The sequence below is a fragment of the Canis lupus genome, chromosome 23, assembly GCF_011100685.1.
Source record: "Canis lupus familiaris isolate Mischka breed German Shepherd chromosome 23, alternate assembly UU_Cfam_GSD_1.0, whole genome shotgun sequence".
Taxonomy (NCBI): domain Eukaryota; kingdom Metazoa; phylum Chordata; class Mammalia; order Carnivora; family Canidae; genus Canis; species Canis lupus.
In genome coordinates this window covers 33,376,144-33,390,759 of record NC_049244.1, presented here as the reverse complement: position 1 = coordinate 33,390,759, position 14,616 = coordinate 33,376,144, and the positions used below count along the sequence as shown (strand labels likewise).

The 14,616-nt window shown below is 31.9% G+C and overlaps 2 protein-coding genes across 5 annotated transcripts in view; both read left to right on the top strand.

Annotated features, from left to right (window-relative positions):
• The window catches only part of STAG1 (stromal antigen 1), a 393,362-nt gene that overhangs the window by 312,158 nt on the left and 66,588 nt on the right, over window positions 1-14,616 (top strand). For 3 of the 4 annotated variants that reach the window (XM_038570961.1, XM_038570962.1, XM_038570964.1), the window contains exons 17-21: window positions 5,909-6,001; window positions 6,107-6,196; window positions 6,339-6,542; window positions 7,692-7,762; window positions 9,122-9,209. In XM_038570961.1, the coding sequence (XP_038426889.1) occupies window positions 5,909-6,001; window positions 6,107-6,196; window positions 6,339-6,542; window positions 7,692-7,762; window positions 9,122-9,209 (546 nt within the window). The remainder of the gene's footprint in view (window positions 1-5,908; window positions 6,002-6,106; window positions 6,197-6,338; window positions 6,543-7,691; window positions 7,763-9,121; window positions 9,210-14,616) is intronic. The other variant, XM_038570965.1, reaches the window with a different exon arrangement.
• LOC100682831 (60S ribosomal protein L9-like) lies at window positions 4,410-4,978 on the top strand. Its single transcript, XM_038570975.1, has one exon. It carries the CDS (start codon window positions 4,466-4,468, stop codon window positions 4,976-4,978), a length of 513 nt encoding a protein of 170 aa, XP_038426903.1. The 5' UTR covers window positions 4,410-4,465.

Genomic DNA, 14,616 nt, shown 5'->3' with positions numbered 1-14,616 from the left:
GGACACCAGGCTGCTTCCATAATTTGACTATTTTAATAATGTTGCAATGAGCATAAAGGTGTATGTATCCCTTTAAGTTAGTGTTTTTGTATTTTTTGTATTTTACCCAGTAGTGTAAGTACTGGATTGTGGCATAGTTCTAGTTTTAACTTTTTGAGAAAACACTATACTATTTTCCACAGTGGCTGCACCAGTTTGCATTCCACCAGTGGCACGAGGGTTTCTTTTTCTCCACATTCCCACTGACACTTCTTGTTTTTTGAAGAACTGGTTGAACTTTGAATATGCTTTTTAACTTTGGTCTCAGAGGGGAGAACCCTTATAGATTTGAAATTTAAAGATTACTTTTTTAAATATAAAACTTAGAAAAATAAGTTAAAAATTCATAATTACTATAATATACTACCTAAAAATGTTGACTCTTCCAGAAAAAACACAGCCATGCAAAGAAACAATGAAATATGACCATACATGGGGGGAGGGAGAAGGAAGCAGAGAGTAGAAATGGCTTCTCAGTAAGCCTAATTGTTGGATTTAGCAAAAACTTCAGAGCCTTTTTTATAAATATGTTGAAAGAATCAAAGGAAAATATGTTCAAAGATTTACAGGACAATATGATAACAGAAATAAGGAAAAAATGGAAATTCTGGAGTTGAAAAGTACAATGACAAATTAAAAATTCATTAGATGGGCTTAATAGCAAATTTGAGATGACAGGAAAGAAACATTGAACATGGAGATAGATTAATAAAAATTATTTGGGCAGCCTGGGTACTCAGCGGTTTAGTGTGCCTTCAGCCCACCCAGGGTGTGATCCTGGAGACCTGAGATTGAGTCCCACATTGGGCTCTCTGCATGGAGCCTGCTTCTCCCTCTGCCTATCTCTCTCTCTCTCTCTCTCTCTCTCTCTCTCTCTATCTCGTGAATAAATAAATAAAATCTTTTTTTAAATTAATTATTAAATATAAATTATTCATTCTGAAGAACAAAGAGGAAAGAAGATTGAAGAAAAGAACAGAGCCCAAGAAACTTGTGAAACAACATTAAGTTAATTAAATTTGTGCAATGAGAGTTCCAGAGAGAAAGGAATTGAGAGAAAGAAACAGGAAAGAAAAACATTCAAAGAAATATTTGCCAAAACTTTCCAAATCTGATAAGAAACATTAATCCACAAACCAAGAAACTTAACACAATTCAAGTAGGGTAAACACAAAAGATTCATCTCTAGACAGGATAGTCACTGTCTAATGCCAAAAACAAAAAATCTTGAAAGCAACAAAAAGAAAACAAGTCATGTAGAGGGCAGTTTTAATCAGATTAACAATTAATTTTTTATCAGAGACAGTGGAGGCCAGAAAACTGATAGAATACCATAGTCACTGAAAGAAAACAGAATCGCCAACCAAGAATTCTAAATCCAGCAAAACTATCTTTCAAATATGAAGGTGAATTAAAAGCATTCCCAGATAAACAAAGATTCACAGACATGTTGCTTAGAAGACCAGCCTTAAAAGAAATACTAAAAGGAGCCCTTCAAGCTGTAAAGAATAATTACCAGATGGTAATTCTAATCCATAGGAAGGAATGAAAAGTACTAGAAATGATAAATATGTGGGTGAATACAAATACATTTTTTCTTTTTTCTCTTTATTAAAAGGGACATAAGATCATTTAAAGCAATAATTATAGCACTCAGGTATTAAGATTATAAGATATGTAGATTATGTGACAACAATAAAATAAAGGGTAAGAGAAATAGAATTATGTTGGAGCAAAATGGATATATTTTCTGTAATTAAATATCAGCCTAAAGTTGATTATTATAAATTAAAGAGTATATTAGAATCCCCAAAGAAAGTAGTAAAGAAGGAACAGGGAAAAAAAGAAAAAAAACCCATGAGATTAAAGATAGCAAAATGGCTGACATGAATTCAACCATATCAAAACTTAATTAAATATGGATATAGAGAGGGGTGCCTGGGTGCCTCAGTTGGTTAAGCATCCAATTCTTGGTTTCGGCTTGTGTCGTGTCCTCAAGGTCCTGGTGTTAAGCTCCATGCTCAGCAGGGAATCTACTTCAGGATACTCTCTGCCCCTCTCCCTCTGCTCCTCCTCCAGCTTGCATGCATGCTAGCACCCATGCACTCGCTTGCTCACGCACGCACTCTCTCTATATATAGATAGGTAGGTAGGTAGGTAGGTAGATAGATAGATAGACAGATATACACACATATGTGTGTATGTGTATATATGTGTACATATATGTGTATTATCTATGTGTGTGTATATATGTACAGAAATCTGAAAAATAGAAATTGAGAAAACTATGGACTAGGTATGAAAAGATACTAAGACGTTATTGTTTCATTTTGTTGGAGGTTCCAGGTTTTATTATTCTTAAGTCTTCATTGTTAAAAATATACACTTATGGGTGAAGTGAAATGATATACCAAGAATTTGCCTTAAAATGTTAAAGAAAAAACGAACTGTAGGGACTTAAAGAGGCAATAATGATAAATTATTAGTTTTTAAATTTTCCAAAATAAAAGTTTTGAAAATATGTGTTGTCCCAACTTTGACTGAGATGAGAGCCTGTCCAGGCTAAACATTTCTTATTCTTCTGACATATCTTAATCATTTATTGTGTGCTTTCTTGTTTTCTCACCAAGTTCACTTTCTACCTTTACTGTTTATATTAGTTGACTATTGCTATGGAAAAAATTACTTTAAAACTTAAAGATTTAAAACAGTAGTCTTTCATTATTTTACAGTTTCTGTGGGTCAGAAACTTGGGAGTGCCTTAGCTGTTTTTTTGGCTTAAGGTTCTCATAGGGTTGCATTTAAGATGTTAACCAGGGCTTTAGCCTCTGAAGATCTGGTTGTTAATAATACTTCCATAAAAAAAAAAAAAAAAAAAAAAACTTCCATAATGGCTTACTTCTGTGACTGGCAAGTTAGTGTTGATTGTTAGTGGGAGACTTAGGTCCTCAACTTCTGGACCTCTCAGTAGAACTTTGAATATTTTCATGACATGGTTGCTTCCCCTTTCCCCCACCCTCAGAGTAAATGATCCAAGCAAGAATAAAACAGAATGAGTGATCCAAAGGAGAGTAAGGTAGACTCTGTTTCTTTTATGAGCTAGTTCTCAAAAGTCACATTAACATCATTTCCATGGTCTCCTATTGTTTATACATGTCAACCTTAGACAGTATGCGAATAGACTATATAAGAACATGAATACCAGGAGGCAGAGGTCCCTGGAAGTCACATTGAAGGCTAATTCTTATATTACCCTAGCACAGGAATCTCCAAGCTGTGGTGCCTTTTAATGGAATAGTATTTAAAGTTAAAATTTTGTCACTAAGAGTATTCTCAATTGATTGTCAATTGATTATTTCTGATGGACACTTTGAGTATTCAGAGCTAAGAAACATGTATATATTTCTCTGTATATCTGTATTTAAATTACATATTCATATTGTTATTTATGACTTAAATTTAGCATAACAAGGTATTTTACATCTTTGATTTTGTATTTTTTCCCATTTTTATTTTTTGGAAATACATAAAATATTTACATAGTTAAAAAGTCAAAACCATGTAAAAACATACATTCAGAGAAATCTTTCATATTTTTATTTCTCCCTTTACACCCCATTCTTACGAATAAGCATTTTTATTTGTTTTCAGATATCCTTCCAGTGTTTCATTTTACAAGCACAGATAAATGCATGTACTCTGTCCTCTTTCCTCTCCCTCAAAAGATAGCTTATTTTATATAGAGTTCTGTACCTTACATTTTTATTTAACAGTATATCCTAGATATCACTCTATGCCGATATTTGGAGATCCTCCTTTTCTTATGGCTGCGTAGTATCCATTATGTGAATACACTGATTAAGAGTCTTTTGGGTTGCCAATCTTTTACTACTAGAAATAATGTACTATTAAAAATAATTCACAGTGAGTAATATTGTATCATTTCGTACCTGTACCACTTGTATTGGTGAGGTAGATTACTTAAAAGTGGGATCATTAGGTCAGAGGAAAATTGTGTGTACAAACTTGTTAGATACTGGCAAATTTCTCCTTCATAGGTAGTATGCCATTTTTACCATCCCATCAGAGGTTTTGAGGATTAAGTGAGTTCATGCATATAGACTGCCTAACATATGATCACTTAATCAAAGACAGCTATCTCTCTAAAATCAGTATCTTTAGACCTTTCATACATTGCCAGATGAATTTCATGATATGGCAATACCCTGAATATATTCCTAGACATATATTCCACTTTATATGTAGTCCCTTATGTTACTTTGTGCAAAACTAAATGCGATATTGTACATCATTCCAAAGTGATTATTTTGTGTTTTAAGAGGTTGAAAAACAATAAAGTTCCTGGAAGAGAAATCAGATAGGAGACCCTATTACTTCTTTCACATATTCTCAAACATCTGTGAGAATGATGAAGACCATTCTTAGCAATCAGACTATTATGTCAACATCACCACTGAAGGGATGCACTATTATCGTAAAGAGCCCCAAAGGAGACCTGAGAAGAGACTTGAATCACATCATTGTAGAACTAAGTCTCCTTGGAATGAAAAAGAAGAGGCTCCAACTTGAGAGAAATAGAAAAGAAATGGCTAGGTATAGCCACATGCAGAACATTATCAAGAGCATTGCACTGGGCTTCTGTTACAAGATGAGGTCTGTGTATGCTCACTTCCTCATCAACATTGTTATTCAGGACAGTGGTTCTCATATTGAAATCCAAAATTTCTTGGGTAAAAAATACATCCACAGGGTTCGGATGAAGCCAGGTGTTGCTTGTTCATTATCTCAGGCCCAGAAAGATGAGTTAATTCTTGAAGGAAATGACCGTGAACTTGTATCAAACTCAGCTATTTTGATTCAGCAAACCACAATAGTAAAAAAGGATCTCAGAAAATTTGGGAAAGGTATCAGTTTCTGAAAAAGAAACAGCTCAGCAGGCTGATGAGTAAAATCTAAGTTGTCCTGCTACAGAAACAAGGTGCCAGATTTTTCAGTTATTTGGGATATCTTAAAGGTGTAATAAAAGCTATATTGATTTTTAAAATTAGAGCTTATATTTATAAAGTGATAATTTATATTGGAATGCTTCTTTTCTATAAACTGTTCAACATTATGGTGCTAAGTTTCTTCTTTGAAATAATAACAAAATGCAAAATACCTTGGGGAAATGATTATTTTGACTGAACTTGCATTTTAATATCTTATTTTTGGAACCATTTATGGTTTAACTAGTTTGAACATGGGACAAGGTGAGGAGCATTATCAGCTTCAGTTTGTTCAGTGATATCAGTCTGTACCCCTATGTCTTGATTATTGCCTAACAGACTTATGAACTTAGAAGGACAACTAAATATAAATGAGTCCAGAGACATTGTTAGTTATGCTTTTAAAAATAAGTGAAAATTTATTAGCTGCTGACAATAAAAAAAAGCATTACTTTCTAAAGTATTTTTAGAAAAGTGTGTTTAACATAGGGGAGATTACTGTTAACATATTGAGGTTAAAACCCCAGAAAAAATTATTTCACTGTTCCAATATTTTTGTATTCATGACTGGTTTTATAGAAATATTTATTTTTGTTTTTATTTAAACAAGTAGTAATTTATCTAAACTGTGGTGATTCTTAAATAAGTAGCTATTTAATAAAGTAATTATTACAGTATTTCTAATGTTGTGGTGATAGAAATAAGCATAAAACTAGAGATATTTATTTTCGTAATTAGTTTGTTAAGCTCCTGAAAATTCTCGAATACATTATTCACTAATGCTTCATCATTCTGTGTAACATTCTAGATTTATAAATTATTATGTGACATTATATTCTTTGCCCATTTCATTTTATTTCTAGGTGCTAACTGCCAAAGAAAGAAAAACTCAAATTGATGATAGAAACAAATTGACTGAGCATTTTATTATCACACTTCCTATGTTGCTATCAAAGGTATAGTTTCATTTATGTTTCTCTGATAATATGCCACTAAGTTTGCTTACTAGACTGAACTATTAAAGTAGTTACTTCTTTTTTCTTTGCTTCTCCTCCTTCTAGTATTCTGCAGATGCAGAGAAGGTAGCAAACTTGCTACAAATCCCACAGTATTTTGATCTAGAAATTTATAGCACAGGTAGAATGGAAAAGGTAAGATACCATGAAATTAATTCTATTATAGTCAGTTTAATTAACTGGATTATTTCATTTTCATGTAATCTAGGCTTACTATTTGACAGATGCTTATTTTTATAAGTCTAAATATCATAGTGTTTCTTTTTTTCCTCCTCAGCATCTGGATGCTTTATTAAAACAGATCAAGTTTGTTGTGGAGAAACATGTAGAATCAGATGTTCTAGAAGCCTGCAGTAAAACCTATAGCATCTTATGCAGTGAAGAATACACCATTCAAAACAGAGTTGACATAGCTCGAAGTCAGCTGATTGACGAGTTTGTAGATCGATTCAATCATTCTGTGGAAGATCTGCTGCAAGAGGTCTGTCTTAAAGTTAACACGTGTATGTGATAATTTTGGCTAATGATTCAAAGTTGAATGTGCAAATCATTTCCATTTTAAAGTAAAATCTAGTGGAATTCTCTACCTTGTTCACATCTTAGCAGCATTATTACAACTGTTCATCCTGTAATGATTAATCATGATTATACTTTATTTTAAAAACCTGTTTTGTGGTGTCTGGGTGACTCAATCCATTAAGCGTCAGACTCTTGATTTCAGCTGAGGTTATGATCTCAGGTTTGTGAGATCAAGACCTGCATCAGGCTCCATGCTATGCATGGAGCCTGCTTAGGATTCTCTCTCTCTCTCTCTCTCTCACTTCCTCCCACCCCTTCCCCTCCTCCTTAAAAAAAAAAAAAAAAAGTTAAATTTTTTTCTCTTTTAAGAAAAATCTTTTTAAGGTCTGGCTTTTCTTAATTCATTTTTTAACTTTCTTTTCCTGGAACCTAATTTACATTTTAATATTACTAAACTATTATGATGTGCTAATGAATAGAACATAAAAATAAGTGTGCTTGTAAGGGACAGCCCCTTTTAAGTTGTATGCCCAGGATAACAACAAACATCTCCAACTGATTATTTTTATAATAATTTTTATGATTCCTTCTCCCTCCAATCACTGTGAAGCAATTTGGAACCTCCACTGTTGTCTGTGTTCTGATGGCCAGGGTGATGGGATTTTCTTTTTAATCCACGTAACCAGTTTTTTCCTACTTCTAACTTTTAATCTTAACCTTTACTTTTTTTCAACAATTTTTGATTTCTCATTGTGATTTTAAGCTGCAAAAGTAACAAACTGTCAGTAAAATCTTTGAAGTATGTACCTTTTCACTCAGCAGCTTCAGTGAATTTATTCTAAAGTATTAATCAGAAAAGTGGGCAATGTTAATGTTTACAACATTGTTTAAAATGCAAAAATGGTTCTTCTTTCTGAGTGTTATGATTATAGGTGTTTTTTATTTTGTGTTTTTTTGCTTATTTGTACCTTCTTATTTACCATTGTGAATATGTGCTCTAGATAATAAAAAAAAATAATTCTCTTAGGCAGTAAATATTAATAGACTTTCATGTGAATTTCAGGAGATTAAAGTTATGGTAATGAAATAATGTCTGTTTTTTTATTTATAGGGAGAAGAAGCTGATGATGATGACATTTACAATGTTCTTTCCACATTAAAGCGGTTAACCTCTTTTCATAAGTATGTCATTTTACTTAGATTTGGTTAATAACATTATAATTGCCAACATAAAAGTAGACCGTTATGATATTTAACATCCTTATAGCAATGGGAAATTTTAGACAAGATGTGATTTTTTTTCATAAAGAAAAATTCAGATTTTCTTCAGATACATAATGAGGTTTTATTGATTACTTAAGGAGTAAGATTTATCATAAGATTTACCATTTAGCATTACAAATGTACAAATTTGTTAATCAGTATTAGTAACAAATTAGATGGGCTTATTTTATAGGCTTAGAGTTTTATAGGTATAATTTTCAGTTGATAACTTTTGGAAATCTTACTAAATAAGAAAAAAGATTTTGAGAAAGGCCATGAAAGTTATATTTTGATCTTTTTGTCCTAAATTGTTCTTGTTTGTCTGTTTATTATTGTGCTCTTATTGTGTAGACAGAATAGCTAGGCTTGAATGAGGAAAAAAGACTCAGATTAATGAAGTATCTTTTTAAAATTGTAATTAACATGTCCCTTGTTAATAAGAAGGTATGCTTCTCCATAAAGAAAGGAAAATAGAGATCTTTGTTGGTAAAAGAATGTTTTAAGTATAGCCCTTAAATTAATGAATACTTCAGATTCAAGACCTTCCTTTATACACAAGTACTTTGTTTGGAATTCTGTGGAAAAATAAACTCTTCATTTTGAAAATATTTTGACGTTTCAAAATAAAAGTTAACAGCCATTGATCTACTATTTTAACTGTAGAACTCATGAGAAAATAAAATGTTAGCATTATTTCAATTAAGAAGCCTATAGCTTTGCCATATTTCCTTTCTCCTAGTTTTACCTTTCTTGTAAATACAATCTCCTTTTCAAAAATAATGCCTGTATTTATTTTGAAATTGTAGATGGATTTGTTAAAATGTATTTTAAAATATACTAGGAAGAATGAAATGTAATACAGGCTTAGGTTGACTGTGTAGTAATAATCTTCATTTAAAGGTATGAATATTTTTGTTAATTGGTTTCTTTTCATTAATTCATAGTATCTGCTTGTGTATTCTCTGTCTCCTCTCCTCCTCTCATTTTTCCTGTCCCTTCTTCATTTTTCCTCTTTTCCTTTCCTTTCCTTTCCTTTCCTTTCCTTTCCTTGTTTCTTTCTTTTCTTTTCTTTTCTTTCTTTCTTTCTTTCTTTCTTTCTTTCTTTCTTTCTTTCTTTCTTTCTTTCTAGTTTGGGTGAACTTAGAATATTTCTTTATCAATCTTTTTCAATTCTATAAGAAAACAAAGTTATTTTATATTTCCACCCACTGAAACTGAGCTCAAATTTAAATTTTCTTCTACTCTAGAATAAAGTTAATGCATTTTTGTTTATTTTAGTGCTCATGATCTCACAAAATGGGATCTATTTGGTAATTGCTACAGATTATTGAAGACTGGAATTGAACATGGAGCTATGCCAGAACAGGTAGGAGTTTATTGATACTCCTTCTTTGTCATTTTAGAAAGCTAAAGTTCTCTGAGATCACACAGGATTATCAAAGGATAATCAGGATTCACACAGGATTTCTATCTGTGTAGAAAGTAGTTGATAATTCTTAAATGTAGCTGTTTCCTTTGAGAATTATTGCCATAGTGATTAATGTTACTGATAGATATATCTTCAGGTTTGAGAAAAAAAAAAGTGGAAAATCTCTGCTATAATATATTTCAAACATTTAATACTAAAGTAAGCATTATTACTCTTTTGGGAAAAATACCAGTAATTACTGCAGTAGTAATTTCAGAACTTGTTTAATTCAATTTGAAAAAATTCCTGATTATGGCTGTATTCCAGGCACTGTTCTAGAGATTGGTAATTGTAAGCCTTAGATATGGCTTACTTTTTGTAGTAGAACCATAGTTAAGTAAACTTGGGACTTTTAGCAGATTTTATTTAATTTATGTATTCTATTTAAATTCAATTTGGGATGGAAAGAGCAGACATTCACCAAATTTTTAGTCTAGAGGGGATTTAAAATAGTCCATTTAATTCTATATAAGAAATAATAACAAATGTCCTTGATTATGTTAGGTGTTTCTATTGTAGTTTTTGGAAAGTAGCTAAATATTTAACTTTTATTGTTTTACTTCATTTATTGCTAACTCCTCAGCTTTCATCCTCTCTTCATCTCAAATTTTTCAGTAGCCTAAATACTATTCACTAATATTCCCAACCTGTTCTTCAAAGTTGAAAGGGCATGATAAAGATACTCATTTGTTTTGGTTACCTCATTTTCCTCAAGAAAATAATGAGAATAGCATATCTCTATTTCATCTGGAAATTGTAACTATGTCAAAATTTCTGTTTTAACTTACTACACTATCATTTATTGTCATAGAACTTGTAATAGTCTTACATTGTTGTCTTCTTTGGTTATCTTGGTTTTCTGCTACTTATTTTTACTGTATATGTATTATTTCCTCCCATTTTATTTTAGTTTTTGTGAGTAAAAGAACAATACATGTGGTATTTGCTTAAACTCTATTAGTCTTAGGCACATATTCTTTTTTCTTTAATTCCACTATAGTTAACATGCAATGTTATTACATTAGTTTCAGGTTTACAATATAGTGATTCATCAATTCTATACTTTACTCAGTGCTCATCATGATCAGTATATTCTTAATCTCCTTCACCTATTTCACCCATTTCCCCACTCACCATCAGTTTGTTCTCTATAGTTAAAGAATCTATATTTTGGTTTGTCTCTTTTTCTTTGTTCATTTGGGGTTTTTTCTTAAATTCCACATTATACATAATTTGTCTTTTTCTGACTATTTCTCCTAGCATGCTATTCTGTAGCTCCATCCATGTTGTTGCAAATGGCAAGATTTCATTTTTGTTACGGTGAAGTAATAATCCTTTGTGTATATATGCATACATAAACGTCACCTCTTCTTTATCCATTCATCTTATCAGAGGACACAGGTGGCGTCCATAATTTTCCTATAGTAAATAATGCTGCGATAAACATAGGGGTGCAAATATCTTTTTGAATTAATATCTTTGTACTCTTTGGGTAAAAAAAGAATTACGGGATCATTTGTTATTTTTTGAGGAACCTCCATACTGTTTTCCACAGTGGCTATACCACTTTGTACTCCCACCGGCAGTGCATAGCAGTTTCTTTTCTCCCCCCACATCCTCACCAACACTTATTTCTTGTATTTTCAAATTTAGCTATTCTGACAAGTGTGAGATGATATCTTACTATAGTTTTGATTTGCATTTCCCTGATGATGAGCGATAATGATTACTTTTTATGTGTCTTGTCCATGTGTATGTTTTCTTTGAAGAAATATCTGTTCCTGTATTCTGCCTAGTTTTTAATTGTGTTATTTGTTTTTAAGGTGTTGAGTTGCATATTTACATATGCAACTTTACATATTTTGGATATTTACATATTTTAGATACTAACCCTTTGTCAGAGATGTCAACTACAATTATCTTCTCCCATTCAGTGGGTTGCCTTTTAAGTTTTGTTGATTATTTCCTTTGCTGTACAGAAGCTTATTATTTTGATGTGGTCTCAGTTGTTTATTTTTGCTTTTGTTTCCTTTGCTATAGAATATCTGTCTAGAAAAATGTTGCTATGGCCCATGTCAGAAAAATTACTGCCTTTGCTCTTTTCTAGGAATTTTATGGTTTCTAGTCTCACATTTAGATCTGTAATCCATTTAAGTTTATTTTTGTGTGTATGGTGTAAGAAAATGGTCCAGTTTCATTCTTTTGCATGTTGCTATCCAGCTTTCCCAGCACCATTAGTTGAAGAGACTGCCTTTTTTCCCATTGCATATTCTTACCTTCTTTATTGAAGATTAATTGACCATATAATTTCGGGTTTATTTTTAGGCTTTCTGTTTTATTACATTGATGTGTGTGTGTGGGTGTATATATATACACACACACACACATATATATATATTTTTTGTGTGTGTGTGCCAGTATCCTTTTGTTTTGATTACTGCAGTTGTGTGGTATATAGTGAAATCTGGTATTGTGATAACCTCCAGTTTTGTTCTTTTTTTCAAGACTGCTTTGGCTATTCAAGGTCTTTTGTGGTTTCACACAGATTTTAAGATTGTTCCAGTTCTGTGAAAAATGTTGTTGATGTTTTGATAGGGATTGCATTAAATCTGTAGCTTGCTTTGGGTACTATGGACATTTTAACAGTATTTGTTCTTCCAATCCATGATCATATCTTATTATTTGTGTCCTTAGATGCATCCTTAAAACTGTAGTCGTGTATATGAAGTTTTAGTGCATCACTACTAGATTATACCCTTGTTTACTTTACGAATTAGAAACTATTAAAAATTTTTTAAAAATTTAAAAAAAATAGAAACTATTTAGCAGCTTTTAGAATCATGTCTTTAGATACACAATACTGAAAATCCAAAAAGCATACAGGATTCGACCAGTTCTTCATAGGACCATGGACACTTACTCTTTAGATTGCCAGCCTGTACTTTAAATTAAAATTCAAAGAAAATACTCTTTTAGGGCAAGCATATCAAATAACTACCAGAATATTTACCTTTAGTTATGTTTCACATTCTGAAGGTAGTTTAAAATTTATTTTCTGGATGTCTGATTTTTATTGTCCATATGCTTGACTATTTGTTTTCCATGGTAACTAACCATTTATCTACAAGTTTCTTTGTCCCACTCTTCAGAGTTAACTGAATTCTTTTTTTTCTTTCCTCTTTTCTGATCTTTTTTCATGCCAGTACTGTTTTAACTATTAGAACTTCAGAATATGACTGATGTTTAAAAGAATTTACCTATTCTAATATTTTTTTAAAAGATTTTATTTATTCATGAAAGACAGAGAGAGAGAAAGGCAGAGACACAGGCAGAGGGAGAAGCAGGCTCCATGCAGGGAGCCTGACATGGGACTCGATCCCGGGTCTCCAGGATCATGCCCTGGGCTGAAGGCAGCGCTAAACCGTTGAGCCACCTGGGCTGCCCCTTCTAATAATTTTTTAAAGTCAAATTATAGAAAAGTTATTGTAGAAAATGAACTCTTCCCCTTTCATCTGCTTCATACACTGTCATAATAGTTTTCCACAACTGCCTACTTGCACACTTTCTCTATCTATATGTGTATATGTTTTTATTTTATATAAATATGCCTATGTAAAACATATTAATAACATTCTTCATAGCAGTTTTTCCCTAGCCCAGAATTCAAGGAATAGTAACACATTACATTTAGTTGTTATGTCTTTTTCTTTGTTGTCTCTTTAATCTGGAATACTTTTTGTGCTTTTCTTTTTTTTTTTTTTTTTTTTCTTTTTGTGCTTTTCTTTGATGACTTTTTGAAGAATACAGGCCAGTTATTTTATAGAATGTATTTAACTTAGATCTGTCTAATCTACATGTTTAGATTCATCCATATAAGGAATTCTTGATGGGAATGCTATAACAAATGATATTTGTCTTCAATGTATCATATCAGGAGGCACTTGATACCAATTTGTTCGTTATGGTGACATTAACTTTGATCACTTTAGTAAGGTAGAGTCTATCAAGTCTGTCCTGTGTGGTTTTCATTTTCTTGTTACATGTGGAAAGATTCCTCAAGACTATGTAAATATTCCTATTTCTTACAAAACTTTGATATAATGTTAGCATCTATTTTTGATTCCTGCCTGAGTCATTTATTTCTGTCATGGTCACAAAATGGTAAATTAAATGGTGATATTCTGTCATATATTTATGTCATTTGTTGGCCCTCTGCTATAGTGCCCTTCCCCATTTATTCGTTCATTTTTTAAAATTCATATGGACTTATGGATTGCTACTTTATTCCTATTTTGTCTAATTGGTTAAAATTGAGTCCTTTTGTTATTTATTTTGGTCCTCAAATTATTGTAGAATAAGCCAGAGGGAATTCCTTTCAAACTTCTCCTGTGTGCTTTTCAGTATTTTTGTGAGCATTTCCTTTCTTTCTGGAATAAGAATATGCTATTTGGCATCTGCTTGTGCTCTCCCATATGCTAATGAATTTTTAACCTATGATAGGTATTAAAAGTTACTACAGTTCCATAACTCAGTGATTATTAACTAGTAACCCACATTTCAGAACTTATTATTTCTTCATACCATTTTTTGTAAAAAAAAAAAAAAAAGGCAAAAAAAAATTCTCCTTATTCTTTTTTGTGATTTTATGCTATTTCCTGTTGATATACTTAAAAGTTTATATCTTGTGTTAGGTAATATCTAAGAAGAAATAAAATATTAAACTTCTGCTTTAATATATAGTTTGTCTATATATTACATTTTTAGAATCAGTTATCTGAATTGATTCTAAAAATTAAAAACCAATAAACTATATTTGTAAATTGTTTTGGTAAATACTTGCTATATAACAAAACCATATGAGTAAACCCATAAAGAAGGAAATGTAATCATATATCACTAACTTTGGGCCTCTCAAGGCATCAATAACAGAAAACTTGTTTTGTACTCCTTATATACCACGTAATACTTTAAGTCTTTACATGTATCCATTTGTTTAAGCTTATGACAACCCTATGGAATATGTATCATTACTCATTTTTTTTTTATTGATGATGAAACTGAAACACAGATAATAAATAATTTGCCGGGATCCCTGGGTGGCGCAGCGGTTTAGCGCCTGCCTTTGGCCCAGGGCGTCGTCCTGGAGACCCAAGATCGAGTCCCGCGTCGGGCTCCCGGTGCATGGAGCCTGCTTCTCCCTCTGCCTCTCTCTCTCTCTCTGTCTCTCTCTCTCTGTGACTATCATAAATAAATAAAAATTTAAAGAAAAAAAATAAATAAATAAATAATTTGCCTAATGTCAGAT